Here is a 22,646-nt window from a genome sequence, read left to right on the forward strand (position 1 = left end):
CGCATTTGTGACGATTTTGTGCAAATCCATTAATATGGATGAAATTTGTGATAGACGAATGAATTATTGAATTCTATATTAAGTTTGACGAAAATAAAAATCATGAATTTTTCTACTAGTGAACCCATGCAATGTACTAAGTACACGAAATTGTGTTTCCAAAGAAAAAGGACGGAAAGGGAAGAAAAGTGACCAGCAAATATTTAGTCCATTATAAATCATCAGAAGCATGCAAAATCTTTACAAAATACTTGAAAAGTTTTTCCTCGGATTGTGATAAATACTCTAATAACCATATGGTTTACTGTTAAAGATGAATATTAATTTTAGAAAAGATTAGTTAAGAACTACATGATTTCTACAATAAAAAAAGGGAGTTATTGATTTGAAAGAGAAGACAAGAAGAAGAATGGGAAAAGCCAATTACCCCCAAAACCCAAAAAAAGAGCGCAGAACAACCCATGGAATATGTTAACGTGAGGACTGGCACGTTAATTCTTCTGCAGAGAAACTGGTCCAATCAAGGTCCATTCATTTTGCTATCATTGTTCGTTCTTTAAGGTCACTTTGCATAACTTTCAATTAAAATAGCACATAAAGTATATGGTACACACCTACACGACTAGTTTCGTGCACATTATAACTAGGTAAACATAACTGGAAAAATATAATGACAGGACAGATAGCGCACTCCATGCAACAAGAGAGGTTCCCTCGTAAAATTGCACATTGAAGCATCAAATAGAAGCTTCTCCTTCCAAGCGAAGTCTCTTGGCGCTTTTTTCCTCGTCTTGACAGCTTGAACTTGTCACCCTGCTATCTTTGGCCTCCAATGAGCACCTCTTGTAAGGTTTAAATCCAGTACGACGAGCTTTCAACCTTACTTGTCCAAGTTCCATTATTGGCAGGCATTTTTCAGCATCTTCTTTGTTGCCAATTACTAACACATTATCTTCCACTGCTTGATGACTGGAACACATATCGGATGCCTGATCATTAAGGTCTAACTGCGATCCACTTAGACCTTTCTCGTCTGGCTTTTCCTTAACGTTTTCAAGATTGATTTTTCCCTTATTTTTCAGATCATTTGAAGGAGAAAAGCTTTGAGGCAACTTCTCTCTGGTGAAAAGAGCCTGGAACGCTATCCGTCCCTGTGGAAAAGTTGAGAATCAACAATCATTAAAGCAAGAAATGACACCAAAGGACTTATAAAAACATAAGCTCTCATTACCCCTTCGGAGACTTCTTTCCAAAAATCATTTGGACTGATGCAATTCCTACCACGCCGATTCCCAGCATCTCCAGCTAGAAGGTTAACATTAGGTTCTTGAGGCTCTTCTTTCCCTTTCTCATCCTTCTCCAAAGCATCTGTCTCCAAATCACTACTTGAAGGTGTGTTGGAACCACAGGAAGAACGGTCTACCTGTTTTCTTCCGTTTCCTGTGTTTGGCTCATGAATTTCAGTGACTGCAGCGCCTTGCTCAGTATCATTAGCGGTTAACCCAGTTTTTAGCTTCCTACCTTCACTCTCCTCCGATTCTGACGATGGCGAAGTAGGCAACTCAGAAGCAGAATGATGTTCTTGCAAAGCTTCAGAGCAATCTGGGACGGTTTGTTGAGCATGGGGAGAATTATGAGATCCCTCTCTTCCTTCATTCTTGCCTACACTAGGTTGACAGGGATCCACTTGCATTGATGTTGCAGATGTAGGAACACGGGTAGAACTGCTATGAAATGGCGAACACAATGGTAGGAGCCCATGGGCTGCCCACCATGCAGTTGCAGCTGCTACAGTGGCGGTAGCAATTGCTGCCATACTAGGAGCTGAATTAATCTGGCTTGCAGTGTTACCTGTTGGAGAATCTACTGGAGCTTCCATATTTGCATAAGGCCAAAAGCTAGCTGCAAAACTTGCTGCAGCATGTGCTGCTGGGTTTTGCAATAACGCAGAAAATATAAGGCTGGAGAAAGTGGAGGAGAGTTGAAGAAACGATCGGTAATCATCTGGATCATGAATAGGGGTGAAGTTAGGGTGGAAACAAGGAAATGACTGATGAATGGAAGACATTGCAGCATTACTATGGTGCTCAGATGTGGCAGATGAAGTAGGGTTGGTATACAAATTTGAGAGTCCCTGGACGCCACCTATCTGGTGACTTACAGATTCAGGATAAAACATATCTGGGGTTGTTTGAGCACCACTCACCCCTAAGGCCCCATCAAGAATATGCACTGGGACATGTCTTGGATAGTGGTGTGGCACTTGCATATCATTTCTTGAGAATTTCCCAAAATGATCTGGCTGACTCGGTTGATCTTTTTTCTCATCTTGTGCCAACTTCTCATTCGATTGGCAAGATTTCCCCTCGTTGAAGGTGTTACAAGAGCTGTTACTTTGAAAGGACTGTTTAGCGTCGAGTATATTCAACTTTTGATGCTCTTTGGATCCAACAGTAAGAAAAGATTTAGCTGTTACATCATGGTTAATCACTCCTTTAGTGGCAGGCAAAGACTCATTTAAAGTGCATGATCCTGCAGGTTCTGCAAGTGTTTGCAAAGACTTTCCTGGGGACAGGGAGGGGGCAGAAGCACCTTCCTTGAAAAGAGCGAACCCTTGGGAGCAATTTTTCTTGTTCTGGTTTTCTTGTACACTGCCCAGCTTCTCGTTTCTACCAGGTTTCTGATAAAGAACAAGAAAACAACTATGCCATCAAGGAAAACAAAGTAAAAGCTATGCAAGATGAAGAGAAACACATACCTCAGTAATCGGTTCTTTCTCCAGGTCAAATAAGTTCCTATCCTCACAGATGGAAGAAAAAGGTGATAATTTTCCATCTTTTATTCCCACCTGTGATGAGGGAGCTGCTACGCTGGTCTTACGAGGATAAGGATTACTTGGTTTCCTTTTAGGTCGCGGAGGAGGAATTTCAATGTCAAGTGCTTGACTTATTGGGACTCCCTTTATAACAGCCTCCTTTTCTAACTGGATCAGATTATGAAACCAAAATATCAGCCTACAGACTAGTTCCTTGCCAGAATGGTAATAGGAGAAGTTCAACATGAAAAGAGGAGCAATCAGGATTATTACATCATTGGAATTGCATAGCTGATTCATCAGAAGATTCTATCAAATAAATATCTAAACTACAATCCGTTGGAAAATATAAATCCTTAAAACGTGGTATAACTGTCAAGGTAAAACGAGTGCTAGGAGCTGGGTGTCTCTATGGAAAGACAATAGAATGGTACACAAGGTGCTGAAACTGCCCATGCAAAGTAGGTTTAATAATATTTTCAATTGTGCAGGAGAAACGATGATTTTTTTTTAAATGAGGCACAGATTCTACCCTCTGACATGGATGTTGTTTCATCACAATGAAACCTAAACTGAAGCAGCACAGCAGCATTTATATATTTCAGAAATACGGGTCTATAGTTCTCTTTCTGTATCAACACTATCTCATAAGTTTTATAGTTCTATGTGAAAATGTTTTATGGTCCTTAATTGACTCTTGATGGTAAACCTGTTATCAGATGTCCAATTGAGGTCTCACCAACGGGCTTACCATCTGCATATTATGCAGTCATAAAACTAGGATGCCTCATACAGCTGATTCTTTGTTGTTGTCTTCATTTGAAGCTTTCAATCATGTCCACAAAGTGCAACTTCTAAATCACCCTTTTAAGAGAGTTTGCATCCCAAAAGCATTTTCATCTAATTGTCCTTGACTCTATTTAATTTGTAGATTCTTTTATTCAGATTATATGCTTCAAATGAATCAAATAGAAACCAGAAAGTGAGGAAAAAAGAAATGACCAACTATTTCGATTTCCTGTAGTTTAGTGCAACTAAATCGACCTCCCCTCTAATTTGAAAAATACTTAACACCTCCCCCCTCTGACTGTCATTATAGGAACCTCACCAGTCACTAACTTCCAATATTAAATTGTTATTAGCGGTGATGTTAGAAACAAATGCCAATCATATCCTATTTAACCCGCTCAAAAAGAGGAAAAGGAAAGAAGAAACCGGCTTCAAGATTGAGACAATAATATCAACCTATTACAAACCACATACGAGTTATTCCTTTTCCCCTTCCCCAATCCCCCAGCCGGTCACTCCCCTTTCTGCCTTCACCTATTCCGTTCCCAGGCCCTTATCCACTCTTCCCCCAACCACTTGTCATTCCCTACTCTCTTTTCCAATCTGTCACTCTCACCCATATGAGTATATCTACTGACCAGTGAAAATTCCAGTTGGGGACTCAATGCCATCAAAGAGTTTTACTTTCCCTAGAGAAATGAGCTCCAATTACCGGTGAAGGCATGACACATTTTGAAACCTTAAAGCTGAAGTTTCAAGTTGGGAGATAGTCTTTATGTCTGAAATTAAAGACATGTAGACATGACGATGAAGATCCAATTGTAGCTTCTAAAATTGAGCTCTAACTTCGAAATTATCAGTGAACTAAGGTACTTTCCGAGCCACAAGGATATAGAGACCAAGAAGAGATGGGAGGAGCTATTTGGTTAAATAATAAAACAAACAGATATTTTTCAATTTCCACTTTGGAGAGCTGAGGTCTCAGACATCTCTTGACTGTATGTTTAGTGTCACTAAACTAAAGGGTAAGCAGAGGACTAAGTTATTCAACCCCCCACCCCAACCAAACCAAACCCATTAACTTTCCTCTCTAAAAGAATATGTAACTAACTTGTCCAATTGGCTAACAATACTACTTCTCTTAAAGGTTTCAAATAGTTTATTCCTTCCATTAATCTTAGACACAGCCTCCACAACCCCCAATTTCACTTTCCTATTTTAAAATTTTCCTCCTCTGCCAACATAAACTTTATTTTATTAGTGGAACTGAAGCATATATATAAAGATAATTGACTTCTTTACTTCTCATTTAGCCTTCCGATACTTGATGACAAGGCAAACCATTGTGGAAAAGAGAGGGCCAGCCTATGTTATTTGGCCTGCAAACTAAAAACCACTAGTTGTTTGCTGCTCTGAAATCCATCAGAAATGCAGGATCTACTAGTGCAAATTTGTTTTGGCATAAACTGCTTACCCTTCAATTCATTTCTCGCGGTAAGTTTTCTCTTTCTTCTGCTAATATTATCTCTCTTACTTTCTAGATGGACAATGTGAACTAGCTATGATCAACCTGCTCTATATCCCTAATCAATAACAGAAGTTCCAATCTTAATGAAGCAAAAGAGACTCCGAACAAGTGATTCTTTATGTGCAAAAGGATAAAGGGAATGCGTGGATCGCCTCCTATTACCTACAAAACAGTGAGATTTAAATTTGAAGTTTATTGGGGTGAATTATATAATGCCTAATATTGTTAAGACATTGCTGGGACATTTGAAACTTAGGAGCACAAGCAGTGGAAAAAGAGATCATATGGACGGTAGGAATCATCAAGTGTTTGAGGGAGAGGGGAGTCATGTCCTAGTAAAGATGGTTGTCTTCTTCGTTGTTGAATTTAGTGTACGTGTGGTATTCACAATATGTAAATGATTGGGATTTGATTTGTAGATATGAATTCCTATATGAATGTTTCCTTTAATGTATGCTTCTACAAGGTTTTCTCTTCATTCCTTAAATAAAACTCATTATATCATCCAGAAAAAAAGAGGAAATTCTAAAAGTAACTTTATGGCTTTTCTTTTAACTACAAGGTTTAACTACTTAGCTTCAAAGCTATATACTTTCATGATTCTATTAAGAATGTAAAATTGGAAAAAATCTCTATACTGTAAATAAGGAGGCCAAATTTCTAAACCCTGTAAATACAACAACAACAACAACAACAACAACAACAACAAACCCAGTGTATTCCCACATGTGCGGTCTGAGGAGGGTAGTGTGTACGCAGACCTTACCCCTATCTAGTGAAGGTAGAGAAACTGTTTCCAATAAACTCTGTAAATACATCATTAGGAAATTTTTAGGGATAAAATATTGGTTTTCCAGTACTTATAGACACTATTTAATCCTCAATAGCTTGAGGGAACAATGAAACAATTCACTCACTCAAAACCTCTTATTCTTTTTCTTCTCTTTTAAAATGGTATCAGGGACAGAGTGTTTGTCCATCATTGAACTTCCTTTTCATCCAAAGACATTTGATACAGATCAGAGATTTGTGAAGAAGCGGAATATGATGCTCTAATTAGTAACTACCAGCAAAATTTCGAGTCTCACCTCCCAACCAACAGAAACCCAAATGCCGGTGACCCAAATAGCAACCGTCCAATTGTCTGAACAAGCACGTGTGCACCGCACGAGCCAACTCAACCACTTTGTTGGTGATGGAAACTCTGTCACGTGCCACCAACTTCAACGACCTCTCTTGCTAGCTATCACTTAACCAGACTTGAATAGGCTCCTCTGTCATTCCAGAGAACTGTCATCCTTAAGACTCTCAAAACATCAGTTAAACCTAATGAACACCTTCTTGGATTACATTCCTCTCTTCACCACTTTCTCTCTTTTTTTCTTTTTATGCTTCAGCTATTGACCCTTCTTTTCAACTTCTTGTTGTTTCTTTGTTCCTTAATCTTGCCATCATCTTGGTGTTGAGGTCACTCTGTTTCTTTCTCTAGCAGGCTAATGTCTGTTTTTTTCTTCAGCTTTTATCTTAGTTTCCTTTTTCAAATAGTTCTTATTTTAAAGAAAATGACAATAGAAAACTCAATCTTTTGGAAAATCTTTCTCGTCTTCTTCTCCTATAATTGCTGCTGTAATTTAGAAGACAATATTAAGTCATTATCTATGCTCCCTGGATGACTTCTGTGCAATTATGGATCATAGGTCAAGTGTATTAATGACTGCTAAAAAACTATTCTAATGTTGCGGCTTCTGATTGGACAAGACAGATTACAATATATGCACAACTTTGTTTCCTCAATCGTTTGCGGCTTCTGACTTGGAACTCAATCTTTTTCCATCTTGTAAGACTTGTTGCAAAACTTGGGATACCTAAAATCATATACACGAATGATATTCAACGAAAATGAGGTGGTTACACAGTTCAACCAGATATTGAAGTAGGTTGATCAACACGGAAACCACGACTTGGGACTGTGGCTTGGGACCAAACATAGAGAGCCCATGGTGTGCCTTGGACCCAGGTTGGTGCCAATTATGACCAACTTGAAGGGTGCCTGGACTAGTGCTTCAACCCAGGAGAGAAGCCTGTCGTGACCAACTGCACTAGACAGTGCCAGGAATGCCCAGAATTTTATTTCGCCCGAGTCATAATTTGATCCTATGTCCCACACTGCTCAAATCAGTGTTAGGGAGGTGAAGAAACTTGTTTTGATGCGTGGAATGCTTAAGTGTGTGTTTGAGGAGGTTGGGATAGAAATAAAGTTGTCTGGGAGTCAAAGGAGGACTTTGCGAACAAGAAGAGTTGGTAAAACAAGGCCTGACGTCAAACGAGTACAACTCTCAGTGTAGGAAGAATTTGGACATGGTTTTTGAAAGAAATTTGTAGCCTGTGAAATTCTAGTTTCTAATGTTAAACCGTTCGTCATTTGAACTTTCCTATAAGAAGTTATGGCCATTTAACCAAACTCTGTGATCGCAAGGAAGTATGTGCAATCGCAAAAGGGAGTGGAGAAGAAGAGAGTGGTCTCTAGAAGGCATTGTGAGCGCAAAGGGGGTCTTGTGATTGCTAAAAAATATTTTGCTTCAGGTAGCGTACTCAAGTAAAAGCTTTGAGAACATAAAGCTCTAGGTTTTGCAATCGCAGAAGCCTAGAACCTTACTCACATATTTAAATCCCCCAAATTGTGAATTCTCCATTTCCTTCATTTTCCTAAGCTCCCCACACGATTCCAACTAGGGTTTTCACCCGGGGATTATCTCCCACTGTAGGGTAAGATCTCTTTAGCCATTTTATACTATTCCCAACATTTTAAAGCTAATCTTAACACAAAAAATCATAATTTTTGGTTAGATCTTCAAACTCCAAGCCAACCACCAATAACACCAACTTAGAAATTTGACTACAAAGATGTAATCCCTTCACTTTAACTTGATATATTAACTATAATAGAGTATAAGCAGATTGAATATGGTGGATATTTGTCTTTCTTTGGAGGTTTGAGCTGAAAATTAACTTAAGACATATATTAGGGGTTGAAATGACTTCATACGCTATGAATGACTTGGTTAAGCTATGATGATTTAGATTGATCGGGTTGAGCACCTTATTGAGTTCGTAAAGCTATTTTGCTAGCTAATGATCAAGGTAAGTGGAGGCCTAACCTTTCTGAAAGGCGTTGTCTTCCCAAATGCATGATTTAAACGTGGAATTGTACATGTAGGGGCAAACATCTACAAGTCTCACCATATGAAGTAGTGTTTGTATTCATGTTATGTTGTGAAGATGCCTATAAATATGGTTTGAGCACCTTTAAACTTACGCACTCGGTTTTATGAATAAAATAAATATGAATGGAAGATTGGTCAACAAATCAATATTGATTGTGTTATGAAAAATAAGGCAAAAAGTGGCGTAGGCTAAAACCATATGTGGCCCCCTAAACTTGTTTGGATTTTCCTCTTAGAAACCTTATCGAAGCTATGAATTCTCTTTAGATTGGTGTCACCCTGCCGGAAAAAATGGAGTTTCCCCGAAATTTTTTGAAACCCAGATCTGATTTTCCTTTTCCAATGAGCTACTTTGTTTTTTTTTACTAGGAGAGAGCAAGAGAATTGGGTTGGGTTAAAGTGTAATCGGTGCTTTTTCCAACGAAGGTAGTGGCGACAGCGGCAGTGGTGGTAGGGGATGATAGTGGATGGTGATAGCGGGATAGCATAAGGGAGAAGATATATAACAAAAGGCTAAATTAATATATCACACGCGCCTATTGTAGGTGTATTATACTCATTTTGTCATGTCAGGGAAAAGTGTTTAAATGGTAAAAATCTAAATTGATTGAAGTGTTCAATTGGAACATAGCTTAGATAAGGTGTCTAAGAGGAAAATTCAAACAAGTTTAGGGGGGCGCATATGATTTTGGCCAAGTAGCATACTTGATATAAAAGTCATAATGAAGTGTTTATGTTCAAGATAATGATGTGATACATGTTAAGGCCTTGTGAGCCACGTTGTGATATTGAATTGAGTACTGGCCCTCGTGGCCGAAGTATCAAAATCCATAGCCCAAGAAAGTATAGCCCTCATGGGTGGATTATGAGAAAGTATGGCTCTAGTGAGCAAACTAGGATTTGCTATAAAGACCGAGTATATGCTATGTCTCAAATGAGTTTTCTGAAGTTGAAAGCGCATGGTTAAATATGGAATGTTAAATGTTCTTTACCTAAATATAGTTTTTCTGTAAGTGATGGATATATGAAGTTATAGTTTATAATGTGATGCAACTTTTCTTTAAGCCTTGTCTCACCTTTTGAAGGGAGGTCGATAAGACTGAGTACTTTCTGTATTCACTCCCTAGACGTATATTTTCCACATATACGTGTTCCACTCGTGATGGTGTTACGGGCTAGGAGATGTCACTCTCTACCTCTTCATTTTGGTGAGCTCCACACTTATACGGATTTTCTATGCTGCGACCCCTGTGCTGACTGTGTGTTGTTATCTCTTAGAAGCTCCATGATACCTCTGTAGCAGTAGTACATATATGTTTGGACTATAAGTGTCGTGATTTGAAGATTACTTAACATGTAGTCTTGATTTTAGAAACTTAAAGCCCTTATTATGATGGTGATGATGATGATGTACGATGGGAAATATAGGATATGGGGTTAGCCCGACAGGTGTTACGTTTTCAGGTGCAAGTCATAGCCCTCTGGTTTTGGGTCGTGATATAGGTATCCTGATGATGGGCTACTAATGTTGGTCCACGCAAGTTATGCTACTCTATTTTAGATGTCCTAACACCAAGTGTAAGTGTATGAGGTGTGAGCTAAATCTCACAACAATTAAATGTATGAGTTGTACTCCTTATATGGTCTAAGATTGTCCTCACCACTTAAACTACCTTTTGGGATAAGTTAATTCCAATGTCCATTTTCTCACCATGACTATTTAATATACTCTTCTTTTCTTCGATTTCATCTTTTCTCTTAACAAGTCCAAAATCTTAGACTCGATTAGTTTAGTTTTAGTGCCTAACAAGTTTGTCTGTTTTTATAAGTCAATTTTGAGATGTAACGTAGAAAAGGACTACTAAATAATAATTTTAGGTGTAACTACCACTTACGCTAGCAATGACTCATGACATTATGTTTAACTTATAACTTATAAGTTAAATTCAAAGCGTTCTTCCTTTCCTCCTTTTCCATCAAACTACAATTTAGCAAGAAATAAAAATATCTAGCACATTATCTTAGCTAGTTTTACAAACTATCAGCAAGTTCTTGAAGAATACTAGAACATTCTAAGTTTTTCTCGGTGTATCTTTCCCTATGACTATCTTCTTTTTCAGTTCATTTTATCTACGTTATTATGTTGGTATCTGTAGCTTCAAATGACTTGTAATGTTCATGTCATTTGGTGATGTTGTTCCCTTTTGTTCAAAGAATTTTAGTTTTTTTTCCATCTCCATTGATGACTTCCACAAAACCTCTTCTGCATTTCCTTTATAATAATCCAATATAGGTTGTTGATTGGGGGCTCCAGCATCCCTTTGGTTTGTAGAACCATTATGACTTTGATTAGTTAATGGGCTTCAGTGATAATCCATCAAATTTTTTAGCTCGACATGCTTCAGCCTCAGTTCCCCCAGTCTCCTAGTTTTGAACTTCGAATTAACCAATATTTTTCCCGATCATCAATTCGAGAATCCAGATTCATGTTCATTTTCACATATTTGTTCTCCCTTACACTGTGTTTCTGCTAATTTAGTCTTACAAAAATTAAATGTATGAGTTGTACTCCTTATATGGTCTAAGATTGTCCTCAACACTTAAACTACCTTTTGGGATAAGTTAATTCCAATGTCCATTTTCTCACCATGACTATTTAATATACTCTTCTTTTCTTCGATTTCATCTTTTCTCTTAACAAGTCCAAAATCTTAGACTCGATTAGTTTAGTTTTAGTGCCCAACAAGTTTGTCTGTTTTTATAAGTCAATTTTGAGATGTAACGTAGAAAAGGACTACTAAATAATAATTTTAGGTGTAACTACCACTTACGCTAGCAATGAGTCATGACATTATGTTTAACTTATAACTTATAAGTTAAATTCAAAGCGTTCTTCCTTTCCTCCTTTTCCGTCAAACTACAATTTAGCAAGAAATAAAAATATCTAGCACATTATCTTAGCTAGTTTTACAAACTATCAGCAAGTTCTTGAAGAATACTAGAACATTCTTAGTTTTTCTCGGTGTATCTTTCCCTATGACTATCTTCTTTTTCAGTTCATTTTATCTACGTTATTATGTTGGTATCTGTAGCTTCAAATGACTTGTAATTTTCATGTCATTTGGCGCCGCTGTTCCCTTTTGTTCAAAGAACTTTAGTTTTTTTTCCATCTCCATTGATGACTTCCACAAAACCTCTTCTGCATTTCCTTTATAATAATCCAATATAGGTTGTTGATTGGGGGCTCCAGAATCCCTTTGGTTCGTAGAACCATTATGACTTTGATTAGTTAATGGGCTTCAGTGATGATCCATCAAAATTTTTAGCTCGACATGCTTCAGCCTCAGTTCCCCCAGTCTCCTAGTTTTGAACTTCGAATTAACCAATATTTTTCCCAATCATCAATTCGAGAATCCAGATTCATGTTCATTTTCACATATCTGTTCTCCCTTCTGCTATTTTAGTCTTACAACAATTAAATGTATGAGTTGTACTCCTTATATGGTCTAAGATTGTCCTCACCACTTAAACTACCTTTTGGGATAAGTTAATTCCAATGTCCATTTTCTCACCATGACTATTTAATATACTCTTCTTTTCTTCGATTTCATCTTTTCTCTTAACAAGTCCAAAATCTTAGACTCGATTAGTTTAGTTTTAGTGCCCAACAAGTTTGTCTGTTTTTATAAGTCAATTTTGAGATGTAACATAGAAAAGGACTACTAAATAATAATTTTAGGTGTAACTACCACTTGCGCTAGCAATGACTCATGACATTATGTTTAACTTATAACTTATAAGTTAAATTCAAAGTGTAGTTCCTTTCCTCTTTTTCCGTCAAACTACAATTTAGCAAGAAATAAAAATATCTAGTACATTATCTAGCTAGTTTTACAAACTATCAGCAAGTTCTTGAAGAATGCTAGAACATTCTAAGTTTTTCTCGGTGCATCTTTCCCTATAACTATCTTCTTTTTCAGTTCATTTTATCTACGTTATTTCGTTAGTATCTGTAGCTTCAAATGACTCGTAATGTTCATGTCATTTGGTGCCGTTGTTCCCTTTTAGTCAAAGAACTTTAGTTTTTTTTCCATCTCCATTGATGATTTCCACAAAACCTCTTATGCATTTTCCTTTATAATAATCCAATATAGGTTGTTGATTGGGGGCTCCAGCATCCCTTTGGTTTGTAGAACCATTATGACTTTGATTAGTTAATGGGCTTCAGTGATGATCCATCAAATTTTTTAGCTCGACATGCTTCAGCCTCAGTTCCCCCAGTCTCCTAGTTTTGAACTTCGAATTAACCAATATTTTTCCCGATCATCAATTCGAGAATCCAGATTCATGTTCATTTTCACATATCTGTTCTCCCTTACACTGTGTTTCTGCTATTTTAGTCTTACAACAATTAAATGTATGAGTTGTACTCCTTATATGGTCTAAGATTGTCCTCACCACTTAAACTACCTTTTGGGATAAGTTAATTCCAATGTCCATTTTCTCACCATGACTATTTAATATACTCTTCTTTTCTTCGATTTCATCTTTTCTCTTAACAAGTCCAAAATCTTAGACTCGATTAGTTTAGTTTTAGTGCCCAACAAGTTTGTCTGTTTTTATAAGTCAATTTTGAGATGTAACATAGAAAAGGACTACTAAATAATAATTTTAGGTGTAACTACCACTTGCGCTAGCAATGACTCATGACATTATGTTTAACTTATAACTTATAAGTTAAATTCAAAGTGTAGTTCCTTTCCTCCTTTTCCGTCAAACTACAATTTAGCAAGAAATAAAAATATCTAGCACATTATCTAGCTAGTTTTACAAACTATCAGCAAGTTCTTGAAGAATGCTAGAACATTCTAAGTTTTTCTCGGTGCATCTTTCCCTATAACTATCTTCTTTTTCAGTTCATTTTATCTACGTTATTACGTTAGTATCTGTAGCTTCAAATGACTTGTAATGTTCATGTCATTTGGTGCCGTTGTTCCCTTTTGTTCAAAGAACTTTAGTTTTTTTCCATCTCCATTGATGACTTCCACAAAACCTCTTCTGCATTTCCTTTATAATAATCCAATATAGGTTGTTGATTGGGGGCTCCAGAATCCCTTTGGTTCGTAGAACCATTATGACTTTGATTAGTTAATGGGTTTCAGTACTCCTGATAAGCTTATTCAAGTATTAGTTAACTCCTGATAAAAAAAGTTTTTCATTTCTTATCCCCTGAGTTTGGAATTTCGTTGAACCATTACAAGTAATTTTATCCTTGATATATTTTGTTAGATTGAGACAGGTATCCAATTATACTCCCCAGATTCCCTATCCTGACAAAAAAAGACTCATACACCATAGAATAGATAATCCTACCTAACTTCAAAAAATCTCCTTTCTTCCTCCTTAAATTCATATGACTGGATCTGAAAGACTAGACATCAAGCAACACAGAGGATCAATTCATCCACTGATTAAACTCGATCTACCTTTACTGTAAAAAGGAATAAAAAAGGTAACAAAACATTTAAACTTTCAACTTTAGAACATGCTGCCACTTTCCTAGTCCTAACAGCGGTATCCGCTATTAGTTTCACCGGACTAAGCGAAACAGATAATCCAACCAATAAGAGTCAAAGTCATTTCGTCTTTTCTCCATTTCCCTACCCAAAATCAAGAAGATTGTTTCATTGTGAACTTTTACATAACGATATCCTTCATAACAAGGTATGCTTGACTTTCTTTTTCTTTATTTTCAAAAGGGAAGATAAGCCTAGCAAAAAGGAAGAGTTTCTCTCTGGTGAACCCACACCTCTCGGCATTTTGGGTTTATAAGATAGGAAGACTGATGCACGTAAGAAAAGAGATGGGCTTCATGAGTGCTGATTAAGCCATTTGCCCAGTCTACTGCTCAACACCTTCTTTGATTTTGATGAACCATGTATTCACCGGAAGATTATGGTTCTCTACTTTGATGATGTTTAGATGTACGCAGACATCAGGAGAAGTGTTTGTCTCACCTTCAATCAGTGTTTCAAGTTTTGAGGGATCAAAGGATCTATCTGAAAACCTAAAGACGTAGCAATTCTTCACTAATATTCTTACTCGTTCCGTTTCAATTTATGTGGCGGTATTTGACTGGACACATATTAAAGAAAGAAACAAGCACTTTTGAAACTTGTGGTCTAAAACAAACTATAGAAATTCGTATGACTATTAATCATTTCATTAAGGGTAAAATGTGAAGTTTAAAGTTAAATTGTTTCTAAATAAGGAAGTATAATATTCTTTCTGGTAAATTGAGATGGAGGGCGAGCGAAAAATACTTGTAAAGCGGATTGTAATTCTTATTTGCATGCTGCAATCACTTCATGTATCAAACTTTTCGGCCTTGCTTTTTTCACAGGAAGTTAATCAGAAATTTCAACAGAATTCTCTTACTATGAAACAATGACTTTTAAGAACACTAAACCAAGCCTTAGAATTCAGATACTTCCCAGTCTAGAAGGTTCCTCTTAACTCTTATATCCCAATGAATTCCCCCTCTTTTTTCACCGGAAGTTAATCAGAAATTTCAACGGAATTCTCTTACTATGAAACAATGACTTTTAAGAACACTAAACCAAGCCTTAAAATTCAGATACTTCCCGGTCTAGAAGGTTCCTCTTCACTCTTATATCCCAATGAATTCCCCCTCTTGAAACCTCTAGGTTTGTCAGACTGTTTTCTCCTTCAGACTTGAGATGTTGTAATTGATCGGGAGTACGAGTCCCAACATCTCCACTCTACATCACCTACGACATATTTTGTTGCTTCCGCACATAAAACGTGCTTCTTAATTTTGAATCTCTATAACCATTTCCCTAATACAACCTTATTGAAAATCTAGAGATCTTTCACCCCAAGATCTCCCATGTTTTTGGAAACCTAATGTCCTAACAGGTGAAGTGGAACTTCCAAACCCCAATTTTTGGAATCCCGAAGGAAATTCTTTTGGAGCCTTTCTGATTTATTTGTGAATGCGTGAAGCAATGACATGAAGTAGGGATGCTCAACCGACTACTCTTAGTTATTAGTACTTCTTAACCCCCTTCGGTTGACACCTCTTTTGCAATCATGCTAGCCTTTTTTGAACTCTACCAACCAACGGACTTCATGTTGTTTGGATCTTGTTGGAAGCACCTGTACTATATAATCAATATTGTCCGCTTCATCCATCAAAATAATCTCGTACTTCCTAAAATTGATCTCGAGGCACGACATTTCCTCGAATCTCCATTAATTTAGTTGGTTAATCTGCAAAAAAGAGGTGTGGAACCTTCACTATCAAATACCTCCGCTGCAGAGAAACCTCTAGATAACCACCTATCACAGCCTATCATTCTACTCAATGCTTCGATTATTCGATGAATATCATGAGAGATAATGGATCCTCTTGCCACAAACCTTTCGGGCTGCCAAAGAAGCCACATGGGTTGCCATTCACTAGGGTCGAAAATTTGACCTTTGACCATTTATATATAAAACTTGATCCACTTCCATCACCTATCCCTAAATCACATCTTCAACATTATGAAGTATATGAACTCCCCCTGTTCACATGATCATAGGCCTTCTCAAGGACCATTCTGTTTGCCATCAAAGCCTCGTCTAAAATTGTCTTCTTCAACAAATGCATTTTGAGAACTAGACACTTAATCGTCCAATACCTTCTTTATTCTACTAGAAAACACCTTGGATATTATCTATATACGATTCCCACTATATTTTTAGGCATGTAGTCTTTGATGTTTGTTGCTCCTTCCTTTTTGATATGATGGCTATGAAGGACGCTTTGTGCCTTCGTTCAAATTCTCTAGTCCATTGCTAATCTCGAACGCAATTATATATGTTGCAAGCTAAGTAAATATGATATCCATGCACCCACTTGGGGAATGATGTCAAATAGTAATGTAAGTAATTAGAATTGTTAGATGTATAAGTAGTTTATAAGGGTCGTTTAGTTTGCCGCATTGAGAAAAATAATCACCGTATAAAATTTAGCAAACAATTTTAGGTTGGTCGTATAAGAAAAATAATCGCTACATAACTTACTGCAGCGGTTAGTTAGCCTCGTGAAACTTTATGTTAAGCGCCTCACATTCATGAAGGAAATTCATTGTTGTCTTCTTATATGGTTTCGAAGTAATCATCACCTCTTAAGTTAGCTTTTTGGATTGCATTGCCCAAGGTCCATTTCTTCTCATGGTATCAGAGCAAGTTCCATTTATGTTCTTGGTTTACCCAATGTTGGGCCCACATATTATATTGTTCATGTTCCAAATGTCTAATTCTAGGCGTGAGGGTGTTAAGTGTCCCACATCGATAGAGAAAAGGGGTTGTTATCTCCTTATATGATCTTGGGTAATTCTCACCTATTGAGCTAGCTTTTGGGGTTAAATTTGGCTCAAGGTCCGTTTCTTCTCAACATCAATACGTCATCTTAGAATTGTTGACAGCATTATGTTATGCTTATAAAAAAGGAGCAAATTTGATGAAAAAAGAAGCAGCCTTCATGTTAACTATAGTTTTATGAAACTAAAGATATTCCTTGCTTAATGCTGACACTAAAAATCATGTATTTAACCAAGACATCATTTTTCATGAAGATGATAATTGGAATTGGATGTAAAGTGCAGATCATGCCATATACAACCAATGAAGCAAAAGTTGAAGTAATATCATTATTGCCTTCAACTTCAAATATCAACCAAGTTGAAGAAAACCCAACTACAAATTTAACTTTTCCTCCAAGATAAACAAAAGAGCCAGAGTAAAGTATATAAGTCTTGAAAATTTATAACAATTAAACTAGAAACGTGGCACAAGTAGTGAAAGAAGATTACTTACTAAAGGCGATACAAGGGGATACACATGATTGACCAAATCAAAACATGAGGCTATTTATCTACCTCAACAAAGAGATATTGAGTGTGTTGTAATGGATCTACAAAATATAGTTAGACTAAAAGGATGTTTGGCTAAGCTTATAAGCAAGTCAAACTGGCTTATAAGTACCTTTTGGCTTATATACGCGTTTGATAAACACCTAAAGTGCTTATAAGTCAAGTGCCTAAAAACCAAAACTAAAAGCCCTAAGTTGGTCATCCCCAACTTACCGTTTTTCAGCTTATAACCACTTTTAATTTGATCAAGACTTTTACTATTTTATCCCTAATGTTATTTATATGAAATACCTTTATTGAAACAAAAGGCCTAATCTTTTTTTAACTTCACTTAGTCATCATTTTCAGAATTTTTTTCTCACTACGTAGTAATGTCGTCCGCCATTGTCAAGAACAATAGGAATTTTTTTTTTTTTTTTTTGATAACGATGGTGTCCGGGCCAGCTTGCGTACACCTCGACTAATTCCACGGGATATCAGTTACTTTGGATCAGCTAAGCTAAGCCAAACAGGCTCTAAAATGACCCTGTGCAGATTATAAAGCAAAAGGTTGGTAGCACGAGAATTCACAGAAAAACAAGGTACTTTGGCATTTACACCTATTGCAGCAGGAAGCTATTCGATTGTTGATTTCTTGCTACTCAAAAGAAATGGTAGACTTTTCAACTTGATCTTAGATCTCCTAAAAGATCTATGTTTTTGAGAAATTAATTATATTGAATTTTTTTTAAAAAGATTATGTTGACCAACCACAAGGTTTTTACGAGAGAATAAGAGTAGAGAATTTTTTTACTACAAAAGAAAATAGAGTTTATAAGTTGAAAAGGGAAATCACGGGTCAAAAGAAGCTCCTAGAGCTTGATATGATGAGATTAATCATTATCTCACCAAAGCTTTCAGTAAAGTAAATCTGAATGCAATTTTTGTGTCTTTATCAATGGGTTTTGGTGGTTATTCTCTGCATCAATGTAGATGATTGGTTTCAGAATAATTTCAAGCCTCATGAATGAATGTAGAAGTGACACAACGAGTACTTACGAGATGGCAGATACATGACTCATTCATTATATTTCCAAGGAATTGAAGTGTCCCAAAGAAAAGAGAGGATATTGATTTCGCCAATAGAAATATGAAGCAATATCCTTATGATTTCAAGATGGAGAAGTGGAACACAGCTGAGATCTCACGGGAATAAAAGAATAATGTGAAAAGAATGTGGTTACGTCAGCGTAGAAGACTGACAGACAAGTTGTTATATCTAATACTACAAAAACTTACCTAACATTTGCAGCAAATTTGCTGTCCAAATTCATGCAAGAACCAATCAAAAATTCATGGATACTATGGAATATTTATTAAAGTGTGGATGATGTGAACCTGATTGTTTATGCAGACAAAGAATGGGCTGGAAGTCAGGAGAACATGAAAAGCAACAACAATAACAACAACAACAACAACAAACCCACTAGTTTCCCACAAGTGGGGTCTGGGTAAGATGTACGCAGCCTTACCCCTACCACCCCTGGAAGGGTGGAGAGGTTGTTTCCGAAGAACATGAAAAACACTTTTAAATTTTTATTTGCACTTGGATGAGGAATATTTTTTTGGCTATCCCCAATAAAAGCAAAAGGTTGTTGCTCAATCATTCTCTGAAGCAGAATATACTGCTGTATCAAAAACTCCATGAGTTATTTGGTTCAAGGGTTGCGTAAAGATACTGGGTATAAAATGGACGAAGGAAGTGTGATCCATGGTGAGAACAAATCTGCCATAGTCATGAGTGAAAACCAAGTGACAGTGACAGAAGTAAGCACATAATCATAAAATATCATTTCATCAGAGAAGTTTCTCAAAATGGTTTAGTTTAACTCAGGTGTTGCACAACTTATAAACAGTTAACTGACATACTAACCAAGTCACTCCCTAAAGAGATGATTGGAATCATGAAGCAAGCACATTAAGGGGTGGGGTGGGGTTGTGGGGGGGGGGGGGGGGGGTGGAATTCATTAAATTAAATATGTTATTTATATGACTCACGACTCACAGAGAAAGATATCTATTTATTAAGAAAACATACTAGCTGGCAGAAAACAGTGATAACTAAGCCTATAAAGTAAGTTTTAGGCACAATAAATTAAATCCTGGAACCATCAAGAAAAATAAGCATAAGGTGAAAAGGAGCTAATGACCTTTGTAAAGAATTTTTGCGCATGACTTCTGATCTGCACGGCAGTTTTTGTTCCTATGTGTTCTGCACAATAGCAAAAGTATAAAATAACTAAACAACCACAAAAAGGCCTCAAGGTAAGAGAATACATAAATGCATAACAGATAGAATGTTGACCCCGATTTCTGAAACGAGATAGTCAGTGGATTCAGCTGTAAGTTGATAAAAGAACAACATCATATGAGTTACTGGATTAAGTTGACTTGGAGCATAGACAAAGACATTTTTTCACAAATACATGGACTAATCAGTTACCTACATAGGTAGTTGTCACAACAATATCTATCAGAAGAGTATAAATTCTATGTCCGGATGGTGTAAAAGTTACTTAAACGATCAGGTACTTAATAAGTAATTACAGGTAATCTCTTGATAAGAATTAATGGGTAATCAGCCAGAGATTGTAAGTAACCTGCTATCATAGGTTAATTCATTACATTGTCAGTGTATATATCTTAAGTCCTTATCAATACTTAGCCTAACAGTTTGATTCAACTAATAAAATGAAAGAGTAACATATATCTAACCTTCTATGCGCTGCCAAGCACGCCCATAGAGTTTCAAGGCTTCTAGGAATCTATTGTGTTCCTCCTCTGTCCATCGCTCTCGTTGCTTAGTGATGGTATAAGGTTTCCTTGTCTGCCATAAAAAAAGCCATCAGACTTGTATAAATAGCCTATCAACCAAAGTAGATTAAAAGGGAAGCCCTAGTGCAAGAAGCATCTTGCGTTCAATTAGGATCCGGGGAAGGTCCGCACCCCAAGGGAGTGTGTTGTAGGTAGCCTAACATGACGTAAGCGTCGATGGCTGATTCCACGGCTCCAACCAGTAACCTATAGGTCACACATAGAGACAACTTTACCGTTGCTCCAAGGCTCCCCTTCTAATCAACTAAAGTAGAGTAATATACAAAATATAGGGACCTTAACAACAAGTTCCTCTCCAGAGGAATAAGAGTCCATCAAAATAGGAGGACCGCAGTTAGCTAGCGCTGCTTCAAATCTTCACGGACAAACAGGGGATACAGAACAAATCTTCTTCTTCCAATTCTCCCCACAACATCAGTAGTTACTAGCAAATATAGTTTAGCCGTGGTGGTGTAGTACAAAAGAACCTGATACTGTAACACTACTGCAAAAGAGAGGTAGAACCAGTAACAAAAAGACATTGGATAATAATCCACCTGCTGTGTTTCCCCATATCAATTATAAGCATAACTTTAATCGAAATTCATAAATATCTCAAACCTTCTTCCAGATTCTAAAAGATGCAAGTAATAACTGCTAATTAATTTTTTATTTTTTCTAAAATAATTCTTCAAATTAAATCAGAGTCCACCAGGATAGACGAAAATTCCTTATCCAGAATTGCTCACCAAAACGAACCGCATGTTGCCTAAACCTTTAACAAGTCAAATAAAAAACAAATAAACACATGAAAAAAGAGTGAACTCAATTAGCTACTTACCAAATTAACTAAGCAATTAAACAACAAAATTAACTTTAAAGCCGAATCAAATCCAAAAACCCTAGAGATTTGAGAAGTACCTTCGAAGAAAGCCATGTTGTTGAAAGAAGAGTCTAGATGTTTTTCCGGTCATGCATAAAGTGAAAACTCATCCACCATTTGTTGATGAAAAACACATAGTTTATCTATAACAATGGTGGATCCGAGAAAACAAGAATATAAAGTAAAATCAACTGGTGAATTAGCCCAAAAAAGGAGCAAAAAACAGAGTGGAGAGTAGGAAGAAGAAAAGTTGAAGAAACTGTAGAAGAAAGGAGGTTTAAGCCAAAGGAAGTTTTTGATTTTTCATAAATCAAAGGAAAATTCTCAGCCACTAGTATTTTTGCTACTGGACTTATTTTTTAGAAAATGGAAAAAATAGAGGATATATATTTGAGGCTAGAATGAGCTAATGGCTGAATAAGAGAGAAAGAGATTACACGTGTTAGAATATTAGTGGTTGGAGGTTAGTACAGAATCCCTCACGGCTCCCACCTTGCACTTTTTCGAGATCAAGGTACAAATTGTAATCTCAACCACAAACTCGGTAGACTGAACTCGGGATTGAGTGAGTGAGTTAACTCGCCGAGTCGTGAAAAAAGCAGCAAAAGTGCCTCCACCTAATCATTGTGGGACCCGCTATGTGGCGTGGCATTTTTGAAGAGCGCGTGTTCGATACTGCTCCAGAAATTCGTAAGGTCAAAATTGGCATTTGAGTACGTGGTTGTGAGGATGCCACTTGGCAACTGATTTTGGGAGGTGTTTATATTTTTATCTCTTTAAAAAGAAATTCAAACGCAATAGTCGACAAAATTTACATTACACTCCTTTATCCCTTCACAATTCAATTTTCATCATTTTGTCATGTTAATTTTCCAACAAATTTTGGTAACAAAAAAAAATTAAATTTTATATTTTCAACTATTTCTTTTCTTGGTAACAAATAAATCTAAAATTCAACTATTTTTTAAAATATACAGTATGCTTTGTATTGCACACAAGATAATAAGTGAAATATACAAAGTGACTTTTTTAAAGCACACACAAAGCCACAATATGTAGAGAAAAGAAAAGTAAAAACTTTTTGAAAATGACTAAAGAAAACATTTTTTATTAGATTAATACATCAGCTTTAGTACTCTCTCTCACAAGCATTGACTACAAATTTATCTTAATCCACGTTCTATGAAACTTAGAAGCTATAAAAATAACTCAGAAAAATCTTCTCTCCATTTTGGACATGTTTTAATTAACTACCTTTTTTGTATCTCCTTTTTTATTTTTCTTTCTCTTCTTTTTTGTTTATTCTTTCCAAAGTCATCCTCTTAAATTTCCTATGAATATTATCGATAAAATCATGAATTTATTTTGTTTAATGATACAGATACAACTTACGATCTTTTAATTTTACATGTCTTGAATCTACTTTTATCTCTTTAGATTACCCAGTTATGCAGATGATATAATCTTCCATTCTCCGCATAAAGCTTCTACCAAAATTAAGCCATTTTCTTCAATAAAGTTTGACTTCAATTTCAATGGCAAATCAAAAATAGTTGTCATAGTGAGTAGTGTAACACTCAGTGTGTACACAATCTTTTATAACCTTAGGAGT

General features: G+C 36.4%; 1 protein-coding gene across 2 annotated transcripts; it reads right to left on the reverse strand.

The window, feature by feature from the left end:
• Positions 1-495: 495 nt before the first annotated feature.
• LOC104112149 (protein LATE ELONGATED HYPOCOTYL) lies at positions 496-21,384 on the reverse strand. Of its 2 annotated transcripts, none has more exons than XM_018776294.3 (8): positions 21,073-21,384; positions 20,901-20,926; positions 20,449-20,656; positions 20,053-20,164; positions 19,488-19,549; positions 2,759-2,983; positions 1,232-2,680; positions 496-1,151 (listed from the first exon to the last, which is right to left on the reverse strand). In XM_018776294.3, exons 3-8 carry the CDS (start codon positions 20,485-20,487, stop codon positions 738-740), a joined length of 2,301 nt encoding a protein of 766 aa, XP_018631810.1. In that variant the 5' UTR covers positions 20,488-20,656; positions 20,901-20,926; positions 21,073-21,384; the 3' UTR covers positions 496-737. The 2 variants fall into 2 exon arrangements, with proteins under 2 accessions (XP_018631810.1, XP_018631811.1); XM_018776295.3 differs by having other exon boundaries at positions 20,773-20,926.
• Positions 21,385-22,646: the final 1,262 nt, after the last annotated feature.

The sequence above is a fragment of the Nicotiana tomentosiformis genome, chromosome 8, assembly GCF_000390325.3.
Source record: "Nicotiana tomentosiformis chromosome 8, ASM39032v3, whole genome shotgun sequence".
In the NCBI taxonomy this organism is placed as follows: Eukaryota; Viridiplantae; Streptophyta; class Magnoliopsida; order Solanales; family Solanaceae; genus Nicotiana; species Nicotiana tomentosiformis.